The sequence below is a fragment of the Schistocerca serialis genome, chromosome 8, assembly GCF_023864345.2.
Source record: "Schistocerca serialis cubense isolate TAMUIC-IGC-003099 chromosome 8, iqSchSeri2.2, whole genome shotgun sequence".
In the NCBI taxonomy this organism is placed as follows: Eukaryota; Metazoa; Arthropoda; class Insecta; order Orthoptera; family Acrididae; genus Schistocerca; species Schistocerca serialis.
The window spans coordinates 35,981,909-36,008,023 of NC_064645.1; the positions used below are offsets into that span (position 1 = coordinate 35,981,909).

A 26,115-nucleotide genomic window follows, 5' to 3' on the forward strand; every position below is an offset into this window, starting at 1 on the left:
AAGTGGATAATTGTCACTTGGGGCTTAAATGAGACCTACTTTTGTACTAGGAAAAGAACTGAGAGTGAAAATATATTTACCAATTAAGCTTAAGGTACTGCATGACATTTCAAATATGTACGATGTTGGACTGAAGGGGAGTGTTGCTATGACAGACATCCTGTGACTGAAATGGTCGTATTGTATAAAGCAGCTCATAGCAGTTTACATACATATATTATGTTACTGGTTGTTATTTCTCCTAGGTTACTATATTTTATTGTATACCCCATACAGGCTAAAGAAAGTGATTCTTTCATCTTACTGTACAGGTTTTAACATGTCACGAAACCACAAGGAAAAGTATGAAGGCACCAATTCACGGAGGGCACACACAATCATGTCTCCAGAGGACGCAGCTTCTGGAAAGAGATCTGATTGGACGGAGTTGGAGATAACAGGTATACATCATTGGACTGCACTGTAATTTATTTTGCAAGATACCTCTGTGTTCTAATGTTGACAAAAATGCTTGCTCTAATCATGTATTAAATAGCAGTGTAAGCATAGTAATTCTAGAAACAGCAACCAGTCAGAGATAGGTTGAGACTAAGTAATTCACTCACGTAGCAAGTTGGTAACCAATGTCGTACAAGAACAATTTTAATATTGTTAACCTTCCTAACATCTTAGGCAATAACAATTGGCAGATGATTCATAGTAATTAATTTGGAAGCAGTGTGATTTCTTGGCCTTGTGTATTAATTGTGAAAGTCTTAAAAATATGCTCACAAAATAGAAGCATTTATTATTTGTCATAAGTCAGAACTCTGTTTATAATCTTTCCCTTTTAGAGTCGTTGAAACATTAGTTTTTAAAACCGTTTCATTTACCAAAGATACACCAAATTATTTCTAGTCTTTTGGTTATTTCTTTTATTGGGCATCTAGTGGCACTTAACTGCCTTAAATATAAATGCATACATACCACCCATAACATCGTCTTTTTGGAGACTAGAGACTATGAAGACAATTTTTACAAGTCATAAGTTAGGCGATCTGAAGTTTTCCTGGGATATTTCCAATTTGAAATGTTCTCGGGTATCCGACCGGGTAGCGTCGTAATTTCTCTACAATATTTCGGCAGACGTACACGCTGCCATCTTCGGGCACGTGAAGATGGCAGTGTGTACGTCTGCTGAAATATTGTGGAGAAATTACGACGCTACCCAGTCGGATACCCGAGAACTGTTCAAATAAGTCATAAGTTGCCTGAATTGGTGTTTCTTTTTTTCTCACCCAAGAAAAGAAGTCCACAAGCCTTTAGTAACTTAGTTTTCTTTGAAGATTTTGGAGGAAATCTGTAGAAATATATGCTTTTAACTTCACCTGACTTGGAATTATTCTTCCTGCTGGACTGTATATGAATTTATTTGAATCAATCTCTGCCAGTTACTAGGATATTTATCTTCGATGTGCTAGTGTACTATGTGTGGCGTTCTAGGTACTTTGTGTTGCCCACTGGGCACTCTTTCTTAGAAATAAATCATTAAGATTTTGCTCTTGCGAAGTCAGCTCCTTTTTTCTGAAAGCTCTAATGATTCATTTGATACTTGATGGTGTATTGTCTTTAATAGGCTATCAATTGGCTAAACTTTTATCCCTTGTAAATTATAAGAGACAGTCAGATGAAAAATAGATAGATGGGAAAAAAGTAAGTAAACTGTTTATTATTTCAAAAGTAAGTGCCCTGACTGTTAATAAATTTATGCAACTGTGAGACAAGCAGTCAGTGCCTTGCCTCACGGAAAAATGTTTGCAGTTGCCTATGGAACCATGTACAGTAAAAAAGGACAGTGGTTGTGGTTTTCCAGTGTTAGAAACCCAAGTAATGATGTGCTTCAGCTGCTGCGTGCGCTTGGTACATTTCGCCATGTCAGATCTGTCACTCAAATGTATGTTATTTTTTATTATGCATGCCTGTATGAATTGTTCTGGTGGTCTAGCTACTCTGTCCCGCCACTTTGTAAAAACTTTCCCTTCTTCTTGACTTCGATCCTTTGGAGTGTAGTGCTGAAATACGAGATCACAACAACTAATTCAAGCTACAAAATAAACTTTGAACTCTTAAATTGCACTTCTGTGTTATTTTAATTCTTCCTCTCTCACAATTACAACTTGCAATAGTCTAAACATTCAGCATAATATTGAACATGTGATCCATAGGCCGTACATCAAAGTTACATCTTTTTACATCAGAAAGTGCTTCATTTGTTTTGAGTCCATGTTGACATTGTTGGTGGCCCTCTTACTCCAAGCCTTCCATGGTGCTACCATCTTAAGTGTCAAAGCATTTCTATATCCTTGTGCAGCAAGTGAGTCACTCATCCTCTGACGACTCCCTGCTCCCCTCATTATTATTGCTCATGCACACTCTATACAAACACGGGCAAGGGCACATAGTATCTACTCTTTTTTCTACACTACTAAACATTTACCTGCTACCACGGTCATCTTTAGCTGGTACAAATGCCAAAAGTGGAACAGAGTATTTGATAATCTGCCCTGTTACACTACACGTGATTGTATACAGCCATGCATGTCTTATTCCAAAGCAAATAGACGGCCACAAGTCTCTTCTTTCAAGGTCTCAAAAATATGGACGCTGTATTGGGAGAGATCGGGACAGCATGTGTGTGCATTTGTAGCTTACAGGCACTCAACAGTGAGGTTATCAGTGCTCTGAAGGGACTGTATGGAGGATATTCTAGGGCTTCACTAAGGAATTTCTGCAGTGTACTTAAAACAACTATGGCAAAATGTTGGCGGGCATTATCCTGCAACAGAATGGTGCCCTCTGTCAACATTCCTGGGCATTTGGTCTTGATGGCACACTCAATTTTTGCAAACTGTCCATGTACCACTGTGCATGGTTTGCGACCCTGTGTTCCAGAAAGTCAATGAACAGTGGGCTGTTACAGTTAAAGGATATGGTTATCACAACCTTCCTGTAGCTGACGTGCTCCAGAAGTTTTGCTGGGGAGCCCGTACACATCCTCGATACAGTTCCTATCTCTCCCCATGGGATTTCCTATTTTAGGAGCCCTGAAGAAATAAATTTGTGGCCATCGATTTGCTTCAGAAGAGGAGGTGTATACCTGGGTAGTTCTGCTTCTGTAGGCCAGTACCAACATTTTTTCATGAAAGCATCGACCATCTTGTCTCACAGTGGGATACATTTATGGTGAGTTCTTTTGAAATAATAAATGTTTTGCAAACTTTTTTTCTAACTGTCTAGTTTTTATTTCAATGTTCCTTATAAATTTTATCCTGTTCAGACACTAGTACCATTTACATGATGCAAATTATGGAAAATAAACACTAAAATGTACTTTATTAGTAAAAACAAATTGTGCAAAATCCAGGTTACAAATAGTTTTGGAAGTTTAAGTAGCTCCTAATGCAAATGGGCTGCCACTTCATTTCTTTCCATGAACCATGGACCTTGCCGTTGGTGGGGAGGCTTGCGTGCCTCAGCGATACAGATAGCCGTACCGTAGTTGCAACCACAACGGAGGGGTATCTGTTGAGAGGCCAGACAAACATGTGGTTCCTGAAGAGGGGCAGCAGCCTTTTCAGTAGTTGCAAGGGCAACAGTCTGGATGATTGACTGATCTGGCCTTGTAACAATAACCAAAACGGCCTTACTGTGCTGGTACTGCGAACGGCTGAAAGCAAGGGGAAACTACAGCCGTAATTTTTCCCGAGGGCATGCAGCTTTACTGTATGATTACATGATGATGGCGTCCTCTTGGGTAAAATATTCCGGAGGTAAAATAGTCCCCCATTCGGATCTCCGGGCGGGGACTACTCAAGAGGATGTCGTTATCAGGAGAAAGAAAACTGGCGTTCTACGGATCGGAGCGTGGAATGTCAGATCCCTTAATCGGGCAGGTAGGTTAGAAAATTTAAAAAGGGAAATGGATAGGTTGAAGTTAGATATAGTGGGAATTAGTGAAGTTCGGTGGCAGGAGGAACAAGACTTCTGGTCAGGTGAATACAGGGTTATAAACACAAAATCAAATAGGGGTAATGCAGGAGTAGGTTTAATAATGAATAGGAAAATAGGAATGCGGGTAAGCTACTACAAACAGCATAGTGAACGCATTATTGTGGCCAAGATAGATACGAAGCCCACGCCTACTACAGTAGTACAAGTTTATATGCCAACTAGCTCTGCAGATGACGAAGAAATTGAAGAAATGTATGATGAAATAAAAGAAATTATTCAGATTGTGAAGGGAGACGAAAATTTAATAGTCATGGGTGACTGGAATTCGAGTGTAGGAAAAGGGAGAGAAGGAAACATAGTAGGTGAATATGGATTGGGGGACAGAAATGAAAGAGGAAGCCGCCTGGTCGAATTTTGCACAGAGCACAACATAATCATAACTAACACTTGGTTTAAGAATCATGAAAGAAGGTTGTATACATGGAAGAACCCTGGAGATACTAAAAGGTATCAGATAGATTATATAATGGTAAGACAGAGATTTAGGAACCAGGTTTTAAATTGTAAGACATTTCCAGGGGCAGATGTGGACTCTGACCACAATCTATTGGTTATGACCTGTAGATTAAAACTGAAGAAACTGCAAAAAGGTGGGAATTTAAGGAGATGGGACCTGGATAAACTAAAAGAACCAGAGGTTGTACAGAGATTCAGGGAAAGCATAAGGGAGCAATTGACAGGAATGGGGGAAATAAATACAGTAGAAGAAGAATGGGTAGCTTTGAGGGATGAAGTAGTGAAGGCAGCAGAGGATCAAGTAGGTAAAAAGATGAGAGCTAGTAGAAATCCTTGGGTAACAGAAGAAATATTGAATTTAATTGATGAAAGGAGAAAATATAAAAATGCAGTAAGTGAAACAGGCAAAAAGGAATACAAACGTCTCAAAAATGAGATCGACAGGAAGTGCAAAATGGCTAAGCAGGGATGGCTAGAGGACAAATGTAAGGATGTAGAGGCCTATCTCACTAGGGGTAAGATAGATACCGCCTACAGGAAAATTAAAGAGACCTTTGGACATAAGAGAACGACTTGTATGAATATCAAGAGCTCAGATGGAAACCCAGTTCTAAGCAAAGAAGGGAAAGCAGAAAGGTGGAAGGAGTATATAGAGGGTCTATACAAGGGCGATGTACTTGAGGACAATATTATGGAAATGGAAGAGGATGTAGATGAAGATGAAATGGGAGATATGATACTGCGTGAAGAGTTTGACAGAGCACTGAAAGACCTGAGTCGAAACAAGGCCCCCGGAGTAGACAATATTCCATTGGAACTACTGACGGCCGTGGGAGAGCCAGTCCTGACAAAACTCTTCCATCTGGTGAGCAAGATGTATGAAACAGGCGAAATACCCTCAGACTTCAAGAAGAATATAATAATTCCAATCCCAAAGAAAGCAGGTGTTGACAGATGTGAAAATTACCGAACTATCAGCTTAATAAGTCACAGCTGCAAAATACTAACACGAATTCTTTACAGACGAATGGAAAAACTAGTAGAAGCCAACCTCGGGGAAGATCAGTTTGGATTCCGTAGAAACACTGGAACACGTGAGGCAATACTGACCTTACGACTTATCTTAGAAGAAAGATTAAGGAAAGGCAAACCTACGTTTCTAGCATTTGTAGACTTAGAGAAAGCTTTTGACAATGTTGACTGGAATACTCTCTTTAAAATTCTAAAGGTGGCAGGGGTAAAATACAGGGAGCGAAAGGCTATTTACAATTTGTACAGAAACCAGATGGCAGTTATAAGAGTCGAGGGACATGAAAGGGAAGCAGTGGTTGGGAAGGGAGTAAGACAGGGTTGTAGCCTCTCCCCGATGTTGTTCAATCTGTATATTGAGCAAGCAGTAAAGGAAACAAAACAAAAATTCGGAGTAGGGATTAAAATTCATGGAGAAGAAATAAAAACTTTGAGGTTCGCCGATGACATTGTAATTCTGTCAGAGACAGCAAAGGACTTGGAAGAGCAGTTGAATGGAATGGACAGTGTCTTGAAAGGAGGATATAAGATGAACATCAACAAAAGCAAAACAAGGATAATGGAATGTAGTCTAATTAAGTCGGGTGATGCTGAGGGAATTAGATTAGGAAATGAGACACTTAAACTAGTAAAGGAGTTTTGCTATTTGGGGAGCAAAATAACTGATGATGGTCGAAGTAGAGAGGATATAAAATGTAGGCTGGCAATGGCAAGGAAAGCGTTTCTGAAGAAGAGAAATTTGTTAACATCGAGTATAGATTTAAGTGTCAGGAATTCATTTCTGAAAGTATTCGTATGGAGTGTAGCCATGTATGGAAGTGAAACATGGACGATAAATAGTTTGGACAAGAAGAGAATAGAAGCTTTCGAAATGTGGTGCTACAGAAGAATGCTGAAGATTAGATGGGTAGATCACATAACTAATGAGGAAGTATTGAATAGGATTGGGGAGAAGAGAAGTTTGTGGCACAACTTGACCAGAAGAAGGGATCGGTTGGTAGGACATGTTCTGAGGCATCAAGGGATCACCAATTTAGTATTGGAGGGCAGCGTGGAGGGTAAAAATCGTAGAGGGAGACCAAGAGATGAATACACTAAGCAGATTCAGAAGGATGTAGGTTGCAGTAGGTACTGGGAGATGAAGAAGCTTGCACAGGATAGAGTAGCATGGAGAGCTGCATCAAACCAGTCTCAGGACTGAAGACCACAACAACAACAACAACTTGGCAGTATAAGGCTGCACATACAGTAAGGAAGTGTTATTTTAATAGAAACTAAAAACCAAGGCAATTCTGCAGTGTGCGAGACACTCAGGTCTGTGTGTATCGAAAAGGCAATCTCTTTATATGAGGTGCAAATCAATGAGCATTGTGTTTACATAATCCAGAAGATGCAATGCAGAGTAGATGAATTGTGCGTATCACATAATAGCTGTGACAAAAAGGCCTGCTTACGTGCACATAGAATAGTCTGCAGGCACACAGTTTTGATCACACCTCCGTAGTCAGAATCTATGTGTTTGTGATTTTAAAGAAGAACTTAATTGTGCATATCAGGGAGCTGATGCAGTAGCTGCAAGGAGAGCTAAAGGTTGGAGATACATGTTCACTGTCTGGTAGTACATATGAGATTTGTTCAGTACAGTAACTACAGTTTTCGTCATCTAGTAATTTCTGGTGTTAATCATTCATCCATTCAAATCACTATCCACCTCATTCCTTTTTTCCTAGCTCTATGCATAGGTTTTCTTGATGGTTCTAATTACATTTATGAGACTGTTAAATCAGCCTAAGGTGCAGTTAACTTATTCAGGAGGACAACATTTCAAATCAAAATCTGGCCCTTCAGATTAAATTTTTCCACCATTTTCCTAAGTTTCTTAAGGCAAAGGGCCTCTGCTGATTTCCTTTTCCACCCTTTCACAATCAGAGCTGCTTCTCCATGTCCAAATTTTTAAATTCTTGGGATTACAACTTGATAATAAATTCAGTTGGGAGGAGCACACCACAGAACTGCAGAAACGCCTTAACAAATCTGTATTTGCAATTCGAGTGTTAGCAGACATAGGCGACATAAAAATGAAAAAGCTTGCATACTTTGCTTACTTTCATTCCATAATGTAATATGGTATAATATTTTGGGGTAACTCTTCAAGTCAAACAAAAGTTTTCAGAGTCCAAAAGTGTGTAATACGTATTATTTGTGGAGTAAATTCATGGATGTCATGTAGAAACCTCTTCAAAGAACTGGGTATACTAACCACTGCCTCTCAGTATATTTACTCCTTAATGAAATGTGTCCTAAATAATATATCTCTTTTTCCAACAAACAGCTCAGTTCATACATACAATACCAGGAACAAAAATGATCTGCACAAAGACTTAGCACTTACTTTAGTTCAAAAAGGGGCCCACTACTCAGTGACACTCATCTTCAATAATTTGCCATCAAACATAAAAAATTTAGTTACAAATAAAGATCAGTTTAAAAGGAACCTGAAAAACTTACTAGTGGTCAACTCCTTTTACTCCATTGACGAATTTTTTAATAGGGGGGAAGTTGACATGTTCCACATCCACGAGGATCTCCTCAGCATGGATCTATGGAATGAAAAACTAATCTAATCCAATGACCTCACTGTTGGTGTGACACCCGAATCTTTTTTCCTTTAAGGAATAGCTCTGTTATGCTTATAAACATATCACATGTTACTGGTTGTAGACACAATCCTGTTTTACTATGAGAATACATTTCTAGATCTTTTTCCCCCTCCTCCTCCTCCTCCTCCTCCTCTTCCTCCTCCTTTCTCCTCCTCCTCCTCTTCCTCCTCCCTTCTCCTCCTCTTCCTCTCCCCCTCCTCCTCCTCCTCCTCCTCCTCCTCCTCCATTATTGCCTGTTTCCACTTTTTGGGTCAGGTTGTGAATCAAGGACCTACATCGTTGCCTATCTCTTCCTAACTCCTTTTTTAAGCATGTCTTCTAGTTTTCAACCGCTCTTCTCATGGACTGCTCATTACACCATCCCATCTCCTGGGCATTCTTTGTGATCTCTTTCCACTTAGCATTTCAGAAAATACTTTTTATAGCACTCTCCCCTCTTCCACTCTCATCATGTGTCCATACCATATCAGCTTTGTTGCTCTGTCATGTCCTGAGGTTTTGAGATTCCGATCATTTTGCCGATATCTTCATTTTTGATTGTATCCTTCTTGTCTTGACTCTGATTCCTCTGGAACTGCATTCTGCACTTTCACTTCTTTGTTGTAGTCCACATACCAACTGTATATCCTAGGACGTCTCTTTTCCATTGAATATCTGTTACACTCTGGTAGAAGCTGTTTGTTTGTTGTATTTTCCCAATTTCCTCAGAAATTTTGTTCGTCGTTTGTGATCACACTTTCTAAGTAACTGAAACTTTTGATCACTTCAAAAATTTTTACATTCAGCTTTATCTCTCTTCCCTTCTTCCTTCCTTTTGCCATCACTACTATTTTGCTCCTCTCTGTTGTTTCTCTCATCCCAAATTTTCGTTTCTCTTTTTTCCACACGCCTTTGCTCTTCCATTTAATTGTCACCTCATATCATATTGCTGTTTGCAAACAACATGGCTTTTGTTGCATCTCTTCCTAATTTGTGTTTAATATTCTTCCATAACTGTCATGACTAATATGGAGCACAGTACTATTCACTGTTATAGACCCATTTCAATTATAAACCATTTTACTTTGCTTTCATAGCTGTCTTCACTTTAATAACACAATTTTTGTGTATAGTTTTTACCATTTGCTCTTTCACATTTCTTGGCATAAAATAAAAACAGTGTGTTCTTGCTCAGGTGTAAACAATTCCACAATGTATCTAAAAACAAAGATGATGTGACTTACCAAACGATAGTGCTGGCAGGTCGATAGACACACAAACAAACACACAAAATTCAAGCTTTCGCAACCAACAGTTGCTTCATCAGGAAAAAGGGAAGGAGAGGGAAAGACGAAAGGATGTGGGTTTTAATGTTCTTTTTTCCCCCTAAGGGTCTTTGTATGTGCGGTTGGATATGGGTGTGTGTGCGAGTGTATACCTGTCCTTTTTTCCCCCTAAGGTAAGTTGTCTGTGTATGTGCGGTTGGATATGGGTGTGTGTGCGAGTGTATACCTGTCCTTTTTTCCCCCTAAGGTAAGTCTCTTTCCTCATTACCTTAGCCAGCTTCATCCTGACCCACAACTTCTTCACTTTTGAAGGCCAGACATACCAACGATTAAAGGGAACAGCCATGGATACCAGGATGGCCCCCTCGTACGCCAACCTATTCATGGGTCGCTTAGAGGAAGCCTTCTTGGTTACCCAGGCTGGCCAACCCAAAGTTTGGTACAGATTTATTGATGACATCTTCATGATGTGGACTCATAGTGAAGAAGAATGCCAGAATTTCCTCTCCAACCTCAACTCCTTTGCTTCCATCAGATTCACCTGGTCCTACTCCAAATCCTATGCCACTTTCCTTGACGTTGATCTCCATCTGTCCAATGGCCAGCTTCACACGTCCGTCCACATTAAATGGTCCCTTCCCTACAGCCTAGGTCTTCGTGGCAAATGAATCTGCTCCAGTCCGGAATCCCTGAACCATTACACCAACAATCTGAAAACAGCTTTCACATCCCCCAACTACCCTCCCGACCTGGTACAGAAGCAAATAACCAGAGCCACTTCCTCATCCCCTCAAGCCCAGAACCTCCCACAGAAGAACCACAAAAGTGCCCCACTTGTGACAGGATACTTTCCGGGACAGGATTAGACTCTGAATGTGGCTCTCCAGCAGGGATACGACTTCCTCAAATCCTGCCCTGAAATGAGATCCATCCTTCATGAAATCCTCCCCACTCCACCAAGAGTGTCTTTCTGCCGTCCACCTAACCTTCGTAACCTCTTAGTTCATCCCTATGAAATCCCCAAACCACCTTCCCTACCCTCTGGCTCCTACCCTTGTAACTGCCCCCAGTGTAAAACCTGTCCCATGCACCCTCCCACCACCACCTACTCCAGTCCTGTAACCCGGAGGGTGTACACAATCAAAGGCAGAGCCACGTGTGAAAGCACCCACGTGATTTACCAACTGACCTGCCTACACTGTGAAGCTTTCTATGTGGGAATGACCAGCAACAAACTGTCCATTCGCATGAATGGACACAGGCAGACAGTGTTTGTTGGTAATGAGGATCACCCTGTTGCTAAACATGCCTTGGTGCACAGCCAGCACATCTTGGCACAGTGTTACACCGTCCGGGTTATGTGGATACTTCCCACTAACACCAACCTGTCAGAACTCCGGAGATGGGAACTTGCCCTTCAGTATATCCTCTCTTCTCGTTATCTGCCAGGCGTCAGCCTCCGCTAATTTCAAGTTGCCGCCGCTCGTACCTCACCTGTCTTTCAACAACATCTTTGTCTCTGTACTTCTGCCTCGACTGACATCTCTGCTGAAACTCTTTGCCTTTACATATGTCTGCTTGTGTCTGTGTATGTGCGGTTGCATATGGGTGTGTGTGTGAGTGTATACCTGTCCTTTTTTCCCCCTAAAGTAAGTCTCCGGGATTGGAATGACTCCTTACCCTCTCCCTTAAAACCCACATCCTTTCATCTTTCCCTCTCCTTCCCTCTTTCCTGATGAAGCAACCATTGGTTGCGAAAGCTTGAATTTTGTGTGTATGTTTGTGTTTGTTTGTGTGTCTATTGACCTGCCAGCACTTTCGTCTGGTAAGTCACATCATCTTTGTTTTTAGGTATATTTTTCCCACATGGAATGTTTCCCTCTATTATATCCAATTCCACAATGTGTTTGAGAAACCTTGGTGATGAGTGACCCTGCAATGTCCATGATCTACATTTGCACCCGTATTGCGCGAACCACTGTGAAATTCATGAAACAGGGTACTTTCTTTATTATGGCCTCTTCCTGTTCCGTCCATGTATGGAGACTGGGGTGAATGATAGATTAAAGTCCTCTCTGTGCACTGTAACAAGCCTAATTTTGTTTTAGTGATTTCTAAGAGAGCAATAAATAGGGGTTGTAGTGGATAACCAGACTCGTCACTTAATACTGGTTTTTGAAACTTTTATAAGTAGTAATTTGTGTTTATCTCCAAGAACTTGCCAGTTTAATTTTTCCAACGTCTTCTTGACACTCTTCCATGGCTCAAATGAACCAGTGACGTGCTGCCATTCTCTTTATACATTCTGTATGCTGTTAGTGTTATTTGGTGCTGGTCCCACACACTTCAGCAATATTCTAGAATCGATCACACATCTGCAGTGGATCACACAAGAGTTTTGTAAGCAATTGCGTTTATAGCCTGATTGCATTTTCCTAGAGTCATGCTAATGAACCAAACTCTGCCAATTTGATTTATCTGTGACTGAGTCTATGTGATCACTATGCTCTGAAATAGTGTCATTGATGAGTTTCAATCATTTTTTAGTTAATCTCTATTTTTTCCACATACCGTATGACTATGTGAACCAAAACTACTTGGTCATGGAACAAATTAGTACATAGTTTATAAAATGCTGTTTAGAAGATTTATAAACAAAAGAATTAAAGAATTTATAAAACATGAAAAAACATTGAAGCAATATATTATTAAATAACACATATCGAGAGAAGCTCTCAACTACTGGGAGGAATTCTTGTGCAGAATAGGTATGTACCACAAGGAAACCTTTCATCTCGGATTTGAACACTCGGCTTGGCTACAATACGAAGTCATGAAGGAGGTATGTGACATTGTAAAGTATGTGAGCTGCAAAATGCTGAATGGAAAAAGTCATTGACTGGATGCTAACTGATTTCATTATTCCAGTATTAATTTCTTCGGATATTGCCATCACAAGACATTGAGGAACATCATGTTGCACATAGATGAAATAGTTACATGTTGTAGTAGTAATGTATATGTGCAACATGATGTTTCGATGTCCAATTATGGCAACATCTGAAACATGTAATATTGGAATAATATAGTCAGCTTGCATCCAGGTAATGAGTTTTACTCTCAGTGACCTATATGGCATTTGGCAGAGTGAACATATTGAATACTTGGGGTTTATTGCTAACTTTTTTCCAGCTATGTTTGAAACCGATTGAAAATGAAATTTTCTGTGTAGTGCATCTCTCTCTTTACAATGCTTAACAGATGTTACCCAAGTACATATCTCTCTCTAGAGTTCACTGAATGAATGTTGCTGTTGCTTATGAATAAGTCAGTATTGTCAACCAAACACATCGTAATGGAATATGTTTACAAGGATGGCAGAATTAGAAATCTGAGACTCATGAACAATAGCCAAACCGATACGGCAAATCAGTCTGACCTCCCTTATTTTAGCTAAGAATGTTCTCTGTGAATTCACATAGTTGCCCCAAAATGCAACACCATAGGAGATAATAAAAGGGAAGTCAAGAAGGCTTTGTATTTCAGTGTGAGACAGTGGACATAATTCTAATGATGACGATACCAACATTGAAATTGTGCATGAGATCTTGAACATGGCACTTCCAAAAATCACTGCCATCCACCCCATTCATAAGAAAATAAAATGGTTGACTTCACTGACTGATCATCTTTGAAGAATACAGTTTCACTTTTACAACAAGAGTTCTGTGTCAGAATTTTGTTGCAGTTAAGCATTAATATCATAGTTTTGTGAATCTAATGTGCACTGTTTTACCATATGCAGTATTCAAAATTGGGATGTGCACGGTATTCAGTGGTGCATTACATTAGAGTACAACAACATGAATGCATCATTCACCAGGAATGTTGGTGAAATTGAGGTATTGATCCTTACATCACATTGCATTGTTGTATTCTCAACTTCATTACATTATTGTTGGCCTATTTCTGCACATTGTGTTTGTAGTTGCAAAATGGAAGGCAAGCAGAGAATGACATTCTATGATGCTGCTTTCGATCATAAAGTAATTCTTGATGCTCAAAAATATGGTAACAGTGGGGCAAGAAGAGAGTTCAATATAGCAACAGGTAATGTTTCTTATGGATGAAACAGAAATTGGCATTATTTGCAACTACTGCTACTAGAAAGAAATACACTGGCCCTCAAAATGGGAGTTGCCCTGACGTTGAAGTAGAAGTTTCTTAATTCATCTGTGAAAGGAGGAAAAATGGGCAATCACTGACTGTTGTTGTTGTTGTTGTTGTGGTCTTCAGTCCTGAGACTGGTTTGATGCAGCTCTCCATGCTACTCTATCCTGTGCACGCCTCTTCATCTCCCAGTACCTGCTACAGCCTAAATCCTTCTGAATCTGCTTAGTGAATTCATCTCTTGGTCTCCCTCTACGATTTTTACCCTCCATGCTGCCCTCCAGTACTAAATTGGTGATCCCTTGATGCCTCATAACATGTCCTACCAACCGATCCCTTCTTCCAGTCAAGTTGTGCCACAAACTCCTCTTCTCCCCAGTTCTATTCAATACCTCCTCATTAGTTATGTGATCTACCCATTTAATCTTCAGCATTCTTCTGTAGCACCACATTTCAAAAGCTTCCATTCTCTTCTTGTCTTAACTATTTATCGACCATACATGGCTACACTCCATACAAATACTTTCAGAAATGACTTCCTGACCCTTAAATCAATACTCAATGTTAACAAATTTCTTTTCTTCAGAAGCGCTTGCCTTGCCATTGCCAGTCTACATTTTATATCCTCCCTACTTCGACCATCATCAGTTATTTTGCTCCCCAAATATATGAGGTGTCTATTTGGTTTAATATGCCACCTTATCACACGATTGATGAGATGGGGACAAAATAAGTTACTATCAAAACATCAGGGTGTGAGAAACAGTGCGTGACTATAATGCTAGCAATCACAGCAAATGGTTGCAAATTTCCCCCTTTCGTAATCTCTGAGCAGAAAACAAGCCCTGAGACCCCTAAAAATGCAAAACTGTTTCCTGATGATGTTATTGTTAAAAATCAAGGGACGGGATGGATGACTGAAACTTCAACGCTCGATTGGTTCCAAAACACATGAGAAGTTTGTCCAGGTGGACTTTCCAAACTACCATCAATGCTTTGTCTTGATACATTTCGTGGTCATCTCTCTGACGACGTAAAAAAGATGATCCACAGCCTAGCCAGTGACCATGTTATTATTCCTGGAAGAATGACTTTTGTGTTACAACCCCCAGGACATTAGTATAAATAAATCTTTCAAAGATTTCGTTCACATTATGAAAAATGGTTTTGTGAACTGAACCGTGAACTAATTACAAGTAAAATTAAGCGTGCTGCGCCCGACATTGTTGCACACTTGGTTTCAGCTGCCTGGAAAAGCGTTAAAGCACCAATGATCATAAAATCATTTGAAACATACTTTGTTTAATATACTCCAGACGGCAATGAAGATTATGCGAGGATGGTGGGAAAAGAGGAAATATATATATTTCTGATCTCAAATCCTCCGAGGATACCATTAATGGTGAAATTAGTGAATAATGATGGGTAGTGCTTGTAATTTATGGTATATTTGTTTGCAGGTCATGTGCAAGGTCTGTTCAAAAAATTCCAGAACATTTGTAATTTTGCACCATGTGTCTGGCATCCGAGCATGCCTATGTTTAGTGTGTAACTGGCAGAAGTGTAATTGTTATATGTCTGTCATTTATAGTTCAGTGCTGTCCTGAGTAGAACATTGTGTCGCACAGTTCGCGAATTTCATGATGGCAGAGTTAGAGGATCAACACATCTGCATTAAATTTTGTGTCAGGCTTACGAGAACTTTTACAGACACACACCAAATGATACAGAAAGCCTACAGTGATGAGTTCTTAAGCCATACTTGGTAATATGAATGGTTCACACAGTTTAAAAATGGCCGGATGGAGTGTAAGATAACCCTCGTTCAGAATGCCCTTCGACGTCTACGCATAACACTCGTGTCAGGAATGCCAATGAAATTGTGTGTGCTAATCGAAGACTGACTGTCCAAGAGATCACAGAATACAGTAACATTTCAGTTGGATCATATCATGAAATCCTGACAAAGCATCTTGGAATACATCATGTTGCTGCAAAGTTTTTCTCACGGGCTCATGAGTCAAAGCCACAAAGAACTGTGCCTCACAATCTGCGAAGAGCTTTTGGATCGCACAAATGAAAACGAGAGATTCCTTAAGAGAATCATAGCTGGTGATGAGATGTGGGTCTATGGTGATGGTGTTGAGACCAAGGTTCATTCTTCACAATGGGTTGAGAAAGGTTCTACAAGATGATAAAGAAAAAAAAAGCTCTTCAGGTCAGGTCAGATTTCAAAGCTATGCTGATGGTTTTCTGTGACCTTTGTCATGAATTTGTGCCACAGGGACAAGCTGTTAATTGATGTTAGTATTGGGACGTGTTGCAACACCTGCAAGAAAATATGAGAAGGAAATGGCCTGAAATCTGGCGAGACAGTTCACGGCTCTTGCATCACGCTAATGGACCCGCACATTCATCCTGTTGCCCTGTTGGAGCATGACTATTGCTCAAAAAACCAAATCACTGTGCTGCCTCATTCTCCATACTCTCCAGACCTGACCCCTGCAGACATATTTTTTTATTTCCAAAGTTGAAAACTCCATTGAAAAGATGAAAATTTGCTGCAATAGATGAGCTGAAAGAAAATTCACAGATGGCACTTTGCACGATCCAGCAGAGACATACCAAAACTGCTTCCAAACGTGGAAACGGCATTGGCAGCAGTGTATCAGTTGTGGAGGAGAGTATTTCGAAGGAGACCATGCACAATAAGTAAAAGGTAAGTGTAGAAAAATTTTGTGGACAAAGTTCAGGAAGATTTTGAACAGACCTCGTAGTTAATGAAGTGAGACATTCTTTTTTAATAATGACTGTGTCACATAACAGTGGACCTCTTAAAAGTTGTTGTTCTGTTAGGTCGTGTATACACCCATTGTTGAGGAAATAAATTTAGCGTATCAATGATACATCAACAAATTCTTTATTTGCGATTTTAATTTTTAAGATTGGGGTGCACATTACAGCCTGTGGCATATTAGATTTGCACAAGTACAGTAAATCCTCTGTCAGCCATGTGCTGATTTTTATTGGCTACCATTTTAGCTGTATGATTTGTATTACATTTCACAGTAGCATGTGTCAACTGCAAAGAGAGAAAAATATTTGAGACATCTGTCATGTTCAGTGGCAAATCATTGATATGTGGGGTGACTCCATGACAAAGGATGAAACTTTCAGGGATGATAGAAGAAGGTAAATGTATCTATTTGAGGTAAGGAACCATGGTCTAGAAATGATTGATCAAAAATTAGAAGTGAAAATGGTTCCGATACTACTGAGAGTGAAGTAAATGTACCAATACTATTGCTGCTAAAATTGTGGGGTAGTCAGCTTTCAGCTGTTGCAGTATGGATCAAAACAATGTAAAGTAAACACGGTCTGTAAAATGCATAGCTTAAGAGCTACGAGCACTTGTTCATCTTTGCTGCTGTGGAACTTATCTCTTATACGGAGCAGGTGTCCTTAGCTCTTAAGGTATGCATTTTAGAGCCAATATTTACTGGGCTTTTTTCCTTGTTTTTCTCCATACTGCCTCCTCGAAAAATGTGTAATCAAAGAGCTTGCAATAAAAAAGATGTTTCACACTACTGAAGCTGAAAAAGTGCTCATAGCTCTTAAGATACTCATTTTAGAGCCCATGTTTATCAGACTTACTTTTCCCCATACCACCACCTCTTAAAGTTGACTACCTAACAGTCTTTGCAACAACAGTCCTTTACATTTATTTCACTGTCAGAGACGCCAGAACGATTTTCCCTTATAAGCTTTAACTTTGTTGTTTCCAGACCAGGGTCTCTCAACTCAAATAGATTCATTTATCCTTCTCCATCATTGTGAAAATTTGTTATATCATCATGGAATCATGTCATATATCAAGAAAAGCGTTGGACTGATAACAGAACTCTATGGCACTCTACATGGTCCCAATCAGATTCAAACTTTAGCCTGGTGGTTCACATTGAAGGAGAGCCTCCTGATTCCTGCTTTGTAGATATGAAGTGAACCGTTATTGAGCTTTTCCCCTAATTCCATAAAGTTCCAACTTTGTAAAAGTATTGTGTGCTCCACACAGACAAATGTTTTTGTTAAATCAAATAAAATATCCCCTGCCCAGAACCCAGTGCTTTGCACATAAAAGAATAAATTGAATTTTCTGTGGATACTCCTCCTTTCTGGACGACAAACTGCAACAAAAAATTACGTGTACTGTAATGTTCCACTACTCTCCTATATATTGCAGTCTCAAAACTTTTGAAAACACTGGTGGCAAACAAATTAGCCGATAATTATATACATTATCTCTTTTATTTTTCTATAAAGTGTTTCTGCAGACAAGTATTTCACTCTGTCAAGAAAATGATCACACGTGAAAGATGCACTGCATAGGTGATGGTGAACAGAACTAATATATGGTGCACTGATGTTCATAATTCTACTTGAAATTTCATCATACTTGTGGGATTCTTCACTGTTACTGGGCTCTCAATGCCCTTCATATTACAGTACAATATCTGTTTCCTCCTATGTGATGTTATGATGCCATTAGCTATTCAAATTAGTTGCTTATTAGTACTGCATATCTACCTGCAGTTTTTTAGTTGTTCGTGGTACTCATATTGTAAACTTCTTGTCAGGTTTAGCATAAAGCCTGGAATGAACACAACTGCACTGGTATCAGGGAATGAGAATCTTCTCTGGTGTAAATGGTAGGCAAGTGCGAACAAACACCATTCAGTGGTGACTGGTTCACATTCATCGGTGTTTGCTGGAGCTCCACTGGTTGTCAGTGTTTCAGCATACCTCCAAAGGAAGTTCACAACTTCTATTCATTGGTGCTAGCAGTGTAGAGAGTATTCATCTGCTCTTTTGCGAATGAGACAAGTTATGTAGGTGATGGGATGATCTGAAGAGCATGTAATGTTTGTGATACAGCAGAATATAGATGTTGTATTTGCTCGTGAGATTAAAATTACAAATGTCATACCAAAAGAAAAGTGATTGGTAGAAAGTTTGCAGAGCATTCAAAGATCCAAGTGAGGACGGGAAAAAATTGTTTAAATGATTTCAAACAGAGTGAATAAGTGCAAGATTTTTTCTTTATCTGTATTAAAATGTAACAGTACAATAAATTCCCTTGGACAAACAAGTATGAATATATATATGTACATCGAAGAGCCAAAGAAAATGGTACACCTGCCTAATATCATATAGGGCCGCCGCAAGCACGCAGAAGTGCCACAACATGACGTGGAATGGACCCAACTAATGTCTGAAATGGTGCTGGAGAGAATTGACACCATGAATTCTGCAGTGCTGTCCATAACTCTGCAAGAGTATGAGGGATTGGAGATCTCTTCTGAACAGCACTTTGCAAGGCATGATCGTGTCTGGGAAGTTTGGTGGCCAGCAGAAGTGTTTAAACTCAGAAGAGTGTTCCTGGAGCCACTCTGTAGCAATTCTGGACATGTGGGATGTCGCAGTGTCCTGCTGGAACTGCCTGAGTCTGTCAGAATGCACAATGGACGTGAATGGATGCAGGTGATCAGACAGGATGCCTACATATGTGTCACCCGTCAGAGTCATATCTAGATGTATTAGGGGTTCCATATCACTTCAGCTGCACACGCCCCACATCAATACAATTTGAAACGAGACTCGTCTGACCAGGCAACATATTTCCAGTCATCAACAGTCCAATGTTGGTGTTGATGGGCCCAAGTGAGGTGCAGAGCTTTGTGTTGTGCAGTCATTAAGTGTACATGAGTGGGCCTCTGGCTCCGAAAGCCCATATTGATGATGTTTTGTTGAGTGGATCACTTGTTGACACTTGTTGATGGCCCAGCATTGAAATCTGCAGCAATTTGCAGAAGGATTGCACTTCTGTCACACTGAACGATCATCTTAAGTCGTCATTGGTCCATTTCTTGCAGAATCTTTTTCCGGCCACAGCAGTGTCGGAGGTTTGATGTTTTACCGGATTGCTGATATTTATGGTATACTCACGAAATGGTCGTACAGGAAAATCCCCACTTGCTACCTCAGAGATGCTGTGTTCCTTCACTCATGCGCCAACTATAACGCCACTTTCAAACTCAATTAAATTTTGATAACCTGGCATTGTAACAGCAGTAAACGATCTAACAACTGTACCAAATACTTGTTGTGTTATATATGCACTTCCGACCACAGCGCCATATTCTGCCTGTTTAAATATTTCTGTATTTGAATACAAAAACCTATATGAATTTCTTTGGCACTTCAGTGTATTATGCTGATTGAAATTAAAAATATGTGAAAGACGTGATCATTCTCATTGCTTATGTTTGTTGTAGCTGTAATTACATGGCTGGTGTATCACTTTTATTTTAGAGGATTTGGATATAGTAACACAATAAGTAAAAACCGGTTTCCTGTGATAACACTATCTGCTCTCTAACAAGCTTTATATAAAATTTTTATAAGGTAGCTTACATCACACGTTGCGTGCATATTCACATTTCATTACTCATGCTTTACTGACATTGTCTTCTCCATTTGTACTTTAATAAAATCCTGCAAGTTCTTGCCATACATACTGCAGACATCGGGAACTGTCTCAGGTATAGCACCTGTTCAAATGCAAAACAATTTAGGTGTCAATGTCTCAGTTGCCAGTAACCATAATATAAATGCAAATCTTTCTTTCAGTTATGTCACTCAGCTACTTTAAATTTTTCCTTCAATTGTAATGAGAAACCAGCGAGAAGCATAACCTAGGTATGTGCAAAGTATTGCTGCAATGCTAAGAAAGGATGGAGCTGCAATTCAGTGTTAAATGCACTACCTCAAACAGCTTCACGCACATGTAAAAATTCAGACACCTAGGCGTACACTGATCAGTCAGAACACAATGACCACTGACCTACCATCGATATAAACCTTTACAGGCGATAGCATCATCACCTGGTGAGGGGTGACTGCTAGCCAGACACACGGATGGTGCACGTAGTATCAGTGAGCATGCTGTCCATGTGTAGAATGAGGAAGGTGCATGATCTATCTGAATTTGACCGAGGGCAGATTTTAATGGCCCAGAGATTTGGCATGTGCATTTCGGAAATGCACCACTTGTCGCGTGTTCAATGAGTGCTGTGATGAGTGTCTTCAACTCATGGTGAAGCCAAGATGAAACCACATCCAGATGTCATGAGTTTGAGCGGCCACTCCTCATTACAGATTTTGGACATCATAGAACAGGCAGACTGGTAAAACAGTACAGGCAGTGAACTGTGATATAACTAACATCAGACCTTAATGCTGGGCATAGTCCGAGCATCTCTGAACACACAGTGCTCTGAGCACTCCTAACGAGGGGCCTCCACAGCCGATAACCCTTGCATGTGCCAGTGTTAACACCACAATATCAGCAACTACAACTGAGATGGGCACATGACCATTGGCACTGGACATTGGTGCAGTGTCAGAGTGTTGCATTGTCTGATGAATTCTGTTACCTTCTTCTTTGTGCTGATGGGAGGGTGTCACTCTGTCATCTACCAGGGGCCAGGGGAACAGCTCCTTGACACCTGTACTACAGGAAGGAAACACTCTGGTGGTGGCTCCATTTGTGCTCTGTGGAACATTCACATGGCATCCATGGATCCAGTGAAGCTCGTGCAAAGCACTAAGACGGCCAAGGAGTATTGTACACTGATTGCAAACCACGTTCACATCTTCATGATGATCATGTTTCTTGATGGCAGTGGCATTTTTCAGAAAGATAATGCACCATTGCACAAGGCCAGGAGAGTGATCTAGTGATTTGGGGAACACAGTGGCATCTTCCAATTGCTTTGATGACAGTCTGATAGTGATGATGTCATTCTCGTGAATGTGTTGTCAAAGGGATTGACCAATAATTCAGAGGTATATGTGGAGACTCTTAACAAACCCGACAGTGGTTGCCGACGTGTTTGATCTGACAACCAAAATAAATCTTCCTCCAACACGACAGTGCACAGATACACGCAAGCCTCAGGACCAAGAAACACATTACCAAATTGGGTTGGACATCATTGCCTTGTGTAGCCTTTAACCCAGACCCGGTGCCCTCAGACTTCAATCTGTCACTTCAGGTTACTCCTGCAGGATGCACTTTGAAGATGACAGCATAATTCGCGCACTGAAAACATGGCTTCAAGCACTTGGCAAGTGCTTCTACAATGCTGGCATAAGGCCATAGAGCATGCCCGAGACTGTAAACAAAAATAGCACATTTAATTAAAATACTGTCCTAAAGTCAATTTCTTGTAATGGTAATGAAAATAAAATACACTAACAGTCGTTTAAAGGAACAGTTGAGATGTTTAAGATCATCTGTTGTAAAAAAAAAATACACTTAATTTCTTGTATAGCCCTTCTCAGTATTCCTCCTACCTTTCAGTCTCCCCTTTTCCCCTTAGAACTGACTTGTCATTTGAACTGTAGCTACTGATAAAGGAGCTTCTCTTTTCTCCAAAGGCCTCTTCAGTCTTTCATTAGATGACATCTGTATTTACCATAGTAATAAGTGCTTCAACAGCACTTCATTTCTCCTCTAACCATCCCGAATTGCCATTTCATACTTAGTCAGTCTTGTGTTTTAGATCTCTGTATTCCCTTTCACCTGCTTCAGTAACTGCATTTTTAGATTTTCTCCTTTAATCAATTGAATTCAACATCTTGCTTGCTATCAGGGATATCTATGGCACTTTGTCTTTTAGAATATTTGATCACCTTTCTGCTTTCACTATTTCATCTCTTGTAGCTACCCATTTGCTGTCTATGGTATTGTATTCCCATGTTTGTCAGTCATTACTTAATGCTTGTATTGAGACTTTCAACATCGTTTGGTTCTTTCTATTTATCGAAGCCCCACCTCCTTAATTTACACCTTTCTGCAAATTATTCAGTTTTGCTATCACTGTCATTTCTCAAAGCTGTCTATGGATCTTCTGTTGCATCCACTTACTTTTTTTAGAAAGTCATTATTCCATCTTCTCAATATCTTACCTTTCTGCAATTAATAATCAATAAATTATGCTCAGTCCGTAGCTGCCCCTGGATATATTTTAATATAAACAGATAGATTAAAAACCTACTCACCAAGCAGCGGCAGGGGAACCCACACACAAAAGGGTTTGCAAGCTTTTGGAGCCAGTGGCTTTGCTTCTGCCAGAAGAGTTGAAGGAGGAGGAACTACTGCACAAATGCGGACAGAAGCTGTGGATTTTGCTGGCTTACTGTTCCCTGTATCAATTGGCTACCATTTAGTTTCGACTGATAGTGCCCTGTTCATGTGCTAGAGGGAATACTCATCTTTCTCTTAATATAGTTTTTTTGTTGAGCTGTCTGCTTTGGAAACAGTGTGTACTCTGTACACAAATGTTTTGACCATGCCCTTGATTAGTGACAGATGATGATAACTTGGAGAAATACAAATTGGTGTGAATAGGCTTAATGATAATCAGATGTCTAATGGAAACATCCAGGAATTTAAAAAAAAATCCATATGTTCCTGTTTCTATGGTGAACTGTATTTTGTGGGGGTTTCTCTAAATCAGCTGCCCATAAACTAATGATAATTGACCATACTCTCATATAATCTTGCCCATGTTGTTGTTGTGGCCTTCAGTCCTGAGACTGGTTTGATGCAGCTCTCCATGCTACTCTATCCTGTGCAAGCTTCTTCATCTCCCAGTACCTACTGCAACCTACATCCTTCTGAATCTGCTTAGTGTATTCATCTCTTGGTCTCCCTCTACGATTTTTACCCTCCATGCTGCCCTCCAATGCTAAATTTGTGATCCCTTGATGCCTCAAAACATGTCCTACCAACCGATCCCTTCTTCTAGTCAAGTTGTGCCACAAACTTCTCTTCTCCCCAATCCTATTCAATACCTCCTCATTAGTTACGTGATCTACCCACCTTATCTTCAGCATTCTTCTGTAGCACCACATTTCGAAAGCTTCTATTCTCTTCTTATCCAAACTAGTTATCGTCCATGTTTCACTTCCATACATGGCTACACTCCATACAAATACTTTCAGAAACGACTTCCTGATACTTAAATCTATACTTGATGTTAACAAATTTCTCTTCTCCAGAAACGATTTCCTTGCCATTGCCAGTCTACATTTTATATCCTCTCTACTTCGACCATCATCAGTTATTTTACTCCCTAAATAGCAAAACTCCTTTACTACTTTAAGTGTCTCATTTCCTAATCTAATTCCCTCAGCATCACCCAATTTAATTTGACTACATTCCATTATCCTCGTTTTGCTTTTGTTGATGTTAATCTTATATCCTCCTTTCAAGACACTGTCCATTCCGTTCAACTGCTCTTCCAAGTCCTTTGCTGTCTCTGACAGAATTACAATGTCATCGGCGAACCTCAAAGTTTTTACTTCTTCACCATGAATTTTAATACCTACTCCGAATTTTTCTTTTGTTGCCTTTACTGCTTGCTCAATATACAGATTGAATAACATCGGGGAGAGGCTACAACCCTGTCTCACTCCTTTCCCAACCACTGCTTCCCTTTCATGCCCCTCAACTCTTATAACTGCCATCTGATTTCTGTACAAATTGTAAATAGCCTTTCGCTCCCTGTATTTTATACCTGCCACCTTCAGAATTTGAAAGAGAGTATTCCAGTTAACATTGTCAAAAGCTTTCTCTAAGTCTACAAATGCTAGAAACGTAGGTTTGCCTTTTCTTAATCTTTCTTCTAAGATAAGTCGTAAGGTTAGTATTGCCTCACGTGTTCCAACATTTCTGCGGAATCCAAACTGATCTTTCCCGAGGTCCGCTTCTACCAGTTTTTCCATTCGTCTGTAAAGAATTCGCGTTAGTATTTTGCAGCTGTGACTTATTAAACTGATAGTTCGGTAATTTTCACATCTGTCAACACCTGCTTTCTTTGGGATTGGAATTATTATATTCTTCTTGAAGTCTGAGGGTATTTCGCCTGTCTCATACATCTTGCTCACCAGATGGTAGAGTTTTGTCATGACTGGCTCTCCCAAGGCCATCAGTAGTTCTAATGGAATGTTGTCTACTCCCGGGGCCTTGTTTCGACTCAGGTCTTTCAGTGCTCTGTCAAACTCTTCACGCAGTATCTTATCTCCCATTTCGTCTTCATCTACATCCTCTTCCATTTCCATAATATTGTCCTCAAGTACATCGCCCTTGTATAAACCCTCTATATACTCCTTCCACCTTTCTGCCTTCCCTTCTTTGCTTAGAACTGGGTTGCCGTCTGAGCTCATGATATTCATACAAGTGGTTCTCTTCTCTCCAAAGGTCTCTTTAATTTTCCTGTAGGCAGTATCTATCTTACCCCTAGTGAGACAAGCCTCTACATCCTTACATTTGTCCTCTAGCCATCCCTGCTTAGCCATTTTGCACTTCCTGTTGATCTCATTTTTGAGACGTTTGTATTCCTTTTTGCCTGCTTCATTTACTGCATTTTTATATTTTCTCCTTTCATCAATTAAATTCAATATTTCTTCTGTTACCCAAGGATTTCTATTAGCCCTCGCCTTTTTACCTACTTGATCGTCTGCTGCCTTCACTACTTCATCTCTCAGAGCTACCCATTCTTCTTCTACTGTATTTCTTTCCCCCATTCCTGTCAATTGTTCCCTTATGCTCTCCCTAAAACTCTCTACAACCTTGGTTCTTTCAGTTTATCCAGGTCCCATCTCCTTAGATTCCCACTTTTTTGCAGTTTCTTCAGTTTCAATCTGCAGTTCATAACCAATAGATTGTGGTCAGAATCCACATCTGACCCTGGAAATGTCTTACAATTTCAAACCTGATTCCTAAATCTCTGTCTTACCATTATATAATCTATCTGATACCTTTTAGTATCTCCAGGATTCTTCCAGGTATACAACCTTCTTTTATGATTCTTGAACCAAGTGTTAGCTATGATTAAGTTATGCTCTGTGCAAAATTCTACAAGGCGGCTTCCTCTTTCATTTCTTCCCCCCAATCCATATTCACCTACTATGTTTCCTTCTCTCCATTTTCCTACTGACGAATTCCAGTCACCCATGACTATTAAATTTTCGTCTCCCTTCACTACCTGAATAATTTCTTTTATCTCGTCATACATTTCATCAATTTCTTCATCATCTGCAGAGCTAGTTGGCATATAAACTTGTACTACTGTAGTAGGCATGGGCTTTTTGTCTATCATGGCCACAATAATGCGTTCACTATGCTGTTTGTAGTAGCTAACCCGCACTCCTATTTTTTTATTCATTATTAAACCTACTCCTGCATTACTCCTATTTGATTTTGTATTTATAACCCTGTAATCACCTGACCAAAAGTCTTGTTCCTCCTGCCACCGAACTTCACTAATTCCCACTACATCTAACTTTAACCTATCCATTTCCCTTTTTAAATTTTCTAACCCACCTGCCCGATTAAGGGATCTGACATTCCACGCTCC

The 26,115-nt window shown here is 40.0% G+C and overlaps 1 protein-coding gene across 1 annotated transcript in view; it reads left to right on the forward strand.

The window, feature by feature from the left end:
• The window catches only part of LOC126416503 (CCR4-NOT transcription complex subunit 6-like), a 57,766-nt gene that overhangs the window by 5,345 nt on the left and 26,306 nt on the right, over positions 1-26,115 (forward strand). Inside the window, exon 2 of the mRNA XM_050084244.1 lies at positions 312-440. Within this exon, the coding sequence (XP_049940201.1) occupies positions 320-440 (121 nt within the window). The 5' untranslated portion in view covers positions 312-319. The remainder of the gene's footprint in view (positions 1-311; positions 441-26,115) is intronic.